Below are 4,127 nucleotides of genomic sequence, written 5' to 3'. Positions count from 1 at the left end.
AGGAGCTGGAGACGCGTGAGGAAAGGCTGCAGAGAGAGCTGTCAGAGAAGAGGCGCATGGAGCAGCGCATGCAGGGCATGGTCACAGACACCAGACTTAAGTGGGAGAAGGAGTGTGTAAGTGGAATGATGATAGGAACCTGGCTATTAACATTTGGTTTGGGTGTAGAGGGTGTGCACACACTGTAGTTGTCAGTAATTTACAACAGTAGGAGGTTTGTATGTTTGTGTGATGCTGTCTACTCCATGTTTTAGGAGCCCAGTGTAACTTAACCCCATTAATAAAAGGCAGCAAAAATCATTGGGCAGGGTGCTACATAAGTGTTTGCCAATTACACCTTTACAAAATAACAAACTCTGCCATATAAATATTAACTTATTTATTTATTATTATACAGATAGAGCCTTTACCAAATAAACACAAGTCGCATGTGTTCTCTTTTCTGAAGCTCACTTGGAGAGCAAAAAGATAAAATTCAACTTAGCATTTACTTAGAAATGAGAAATGTGTACTGCAATATCTCTGAATTTTGTCATAGGATTAAATGTTGACTGTTTTTTCAATAGTTCTCTTTTTTATACATATATATTTATAATTAGGAGAGGCGGGGGAATGCCAAGCAGCTGGAGATGCAGAACAAGTTGTGGGTGAAGGATGAAAAGTTGAAGCAGCTCAAAGCCATAGTGATAGAGAGCAACAGCAGTGGTACCTGTCCCACTCCGTGTCCAGAGAGGCCCTCAAGGGAGCGAGATCACAACATCGCCCAGAAGAGGTCTGCGTCACCGTCACCGCTTCCTGTGAGTCATGTCCTCTGTAATACTGCCTGCTCCATAAGTGTTCTCTTCATCACACTCTTATGACACTTGACTTGAAAATATTGCATGTTACTAATTTTTATTATGATAATCAAATATTATTTTGTGCTTGCTGCACACAACAGCTTCTGTGTCACACACTACCTTGTTGTGTACATGTCTGTTTGAAGACACTTCTAACATCCACAGTGCTTGGCCCAATTCCCTCATCACTTTCAGGACTTCAGCCAGACTCCTTCCCACCAAAATGAAGCCAGTATTAGGGTGGCTCTGAAGCCTTATCCCTCCAGTTCCTCCTCCTCCACCACTCCCTCTTCAGCTTGCCCTTCAGTGGCCTCCTGCATCTCTGAATGGGAGCAGAGGTTCACTATAGACTCAAGCAGCCAGGCTAGGCACCCTGGGACTCCCAAAGACCAGAGCCAGACCCCTGCCCCATGTCACAGCACCAACAGCATGGGTCGTAGGAGAGGCCAACGCTGGGCCCCAGACACCAAGGCCCCTACTCCTCTCTGTGGGCTAAACCTAGAGGCAGGCACAAGGGTTAGTGTGTGTGTATTAGAACGTAGATGTTAAGAAAATGTTCATTGTTTCTGTGTGAGTCTGTAGTTTTAAGCCTAAGCTTGTAATATAGTCAGTAGATGTCTGCTTGTTTAGAAATGCATCAAGTAGAAGGCTGAATGAGTGTAGTGCACTATCGCTCTTATTTAGACAGGCTGATCTGTTATGTTTGTTAATGCTGTTGCATCAGCAGTTGTAGTATAGTATAGTCATGTTTGCAGTTCTTTCTCTCGCCTGTTGCCAAGTGCTCTGCATCACACATTTCAGTAACACCGCTAAACATGACAAACTATCACCACTAGATTGAACAAACACACCCATACCATGTAGCAGCAGCTGCTGCTGCATTACATACATGTTGGACCATCAACATATTGTACAGCTTGTCTGTCTCTCTCTGCTGCCCCCCAGCTGTTCAGTCTAGTTATTGACCAACTTTAACCAGTTATTTGGAAACATAATTGGAAATTGTTATATTTTTCCTCTTGTTGCAGGAATAGCTTGTTTGCCTTTGCTCAAGACTACACCATGTAGTTAAGACTGCACTGTATCTGTCAGTCAATATTTTAAAACATGTGATCATCGCTATCAACTGATAGTGCTCTGCTCTAGAATGCATCTTGGCCCAACCGGGAAAATGCTTGTGGTGTTAGTGCTTGCATGCAGTTTTGTGTTCCTAGATATATTTTGATACTGCTTTGCATGCTAATTCTTAAACACTCTACTGGGCTATTTTCAATGCAGTGGGAGTTTTACTTGGTTGATCAAAATGGATTACTGGAAGGCTACAATATAGTTTATTTTCTAATATTGTTTGGGATGTGATTTGAGTCGACATCGGGGAGGGATTTCTTTTTTTCCTCCCGAAATGTAAAATGTTTCTAAACTACATCTTCCCAGTGGTACATGCCCTGTCTCTGTGACTTCCAGTAGTACATTTATTTTCAGTACCAGTTAACACCTAAACTTTCACCACTAACCCCAACACACTTGAAATAGTCCCTGCTGGTGTCACATGTGAATAACTTTCTGGTTTGTCTTTCTCACAATGGGCCCACCAGACAGCCCTTCCAGTTCACCCGATGCACAGACGCTCACACTCTGCGGGTGGGGAGAAATGGGTAGACCACAAACCCTCTTCTAATTTGGACCTAGACACTGTCATGCAACCAATCATACCCAATGCAATCAAGGTGTCGACCCCTAACGAGAAAGCTCTGTCTAAATGCCACATGTATGTGCTTAGACATCAAGAGCTTGCCTCCGACGGGGAGATTGAGACCAAATTGTTCAAGGTAAAATTATATAATTGCTTAATTTGAGACTTCTGATTATTTTACTTCTGGCATGGATTTGACTTAATCACATTCTGTTTGATTTCACACTGGGTTCCTGTTTTAGATAATGATGGGACACAGTTGTCTGTTACACTGCTTGATTGTGAATGTGCTTTTTCCTGTGTTCTTCTTTTCAACATTAGTGAGGGTTTTTTTTCCCCCTCTCTCAGGGCAATGTTTTCAAGACGAGAGCTGGAGGACAAGCTGTGCAGTTTATCGACATCGAGACATTAAGACAAGAGTACCCAACAGCACCGAGGTACATTATTTGCCAAAGTGCTATAGGTTGTGAGATTTGTGTATGTGTACAGAGCAATACATTTCCTGTAATAATGTAACAAACTGTTGTTAAGTTTTCTGTTTGTTTGTTTTTTATGCTTATACTGTAAAAACAAGTGGATGGAAATAAACTTATTAGGACAAACATTTCCTGAAGATCATCTTCTGACCAAAAGAAACTAGAACAGGGCTTCTGGTCTTTCTTCCTCTCAAAAACTGGTGCATTGACACCAACGCCTGTAAAAGAAATATATAAAAACTGAACAGTTCAAATTTTAGAAAGTAAAGTAGTGGTGGTTACAATGCATCTACTGTTTGTTCATGTGACAAATGTCAATAAATGTTGGGCTCCTTTTGTGAGTCGAATTTGTAAAATGAAGTTGTTAGTCATTCACAAACTGAGAACGATCCTTTGTGTTTCAGTCGCAAGAGGCGGTCGAGGTCTGCTGAAGAACCAGCTCAAAAAGATGACGTAGAAAATATGGTGAGCTCCTGATTCAGCTAAATATAAAATTACTGCTAAGCTTTGTTTATTCTTTTTAGCATGTTAGTGGGCTATTAACATATTCATAATCTTGTCTGTCTTCCAAGTATTGTTAATTAGTACCTACAGCCAATTTTTCATTGAATATGAACTAGATAATGAAATCTGTGTGCACACATAGTTACACTAATTTATGTTTCAACCTCTTCCTTCCATTAGGCTCCAGTGGCAAGCACAAGTTCAAGCCAAGTCTATCAAAAGTAAGCATATAAAAGCATGTGTGTATGCACCGTGTAGCATGTTACATAGCTGACAACATTACAGCCTTTCGGATTTTGTTTGTTTGTTTGTTTTCTGTCTTCTAGGCGCAGAAAGCCATAAAGAAAGAAAGCCCAGCTGTACATAAGAAGGAACTTTTTTTTGTCTCCTTGCCAACATGCAAGATGCCACCAATTTGCAGACATTTTGCATCTTTTTGAGAGTCAAAGCATTTTTCTGTTTAATTGACACCCCCGCCATCACCAAAATCATTGGGGTGCAATTATAATTTCATTATAGCCAAAATTACATTGATTTAACAGTGCAGCATATATCAGTGTAATTTGCTGCTGTTGAATGATCAAATTATTGCTTTTTAAATACATGGACATATTA

At 40.7% G+C, this 4,127-nt stretch overlaps 1 protein-coding gene across 4 annotated transcripts in view; it reads left to right on the top strand.

Annotated features, from left to right (window-relative positions):
- LOC109963369 (kinesin-like protein KIF23) overlaps positions 1 to 4,121 on the top strand; it is a 12,658-nt gene extending 8,537 nt beyond the window's left edge. Inside the window, exons 16-23 of one of the 4 annotated variants that reach the window (XM_020605845.1) lie at positions 1 to 116; positions 600 to 797; positions 1,035 to 1,355; positions 2,435 to 2,668; positions 2,881 to 2,969; positions 3,413 to 3,473; positions 3,693 to 3,733; positions 3,839 to 4,121. The exon at positions 1 to 116 is cut by the window's left edge and continues 49 nt beyond it. In XM_020605845.1, the coding sequence (XP_020461501.1) occupies positions 1 to 116; positions 600 to 797; positions 1,035 to 1,355; positions 2,435 to 2,668; positions 2,881 to 2,969; positions 3,413 to 3,473; positions 3,693 to 3,733; positions 3,839 to 3,854 (1,076 nt within the window). In that variant the 3' untranslated portion in view covers positions 3,855 to 4,121. The remainder of the gene's footprint in view (positions 117 to 599; positions 798 to 1,034; positions 1,356 to 2,434; positions 2,669 to 2,880; positions 2,970 to 3,412; positions 3,474 to 3,692; positions 3,734 to 3,838) is intronic. The other 3 variants (XM_020605847.1, XM_020605846.1, XM_020605849.1) reach the window with 3 other exon arrangements.
- The last annotated feature ends 6 nt before the right edge of the window (positions 4,122 to 4,127 follow it).

Source organism: Monopterus albus, unplaced genomic scaffold (assembly GCF_001952655.1).
Source record: "Monopterus albus unplaced genomic scaffold, M_albus_1.0 scaffold72.1, whole genome shotgun sequence".
NCBI classification, from domain to species: Eukaryota; Metazoa; Chordata; class Actinopteri; order Synbranchiformes; family Synbranchidae; genus Monopterus; species Monopterus albus.
This window is presented reverse-complemented; position numbering and strand designations above follow the sequence as displayed.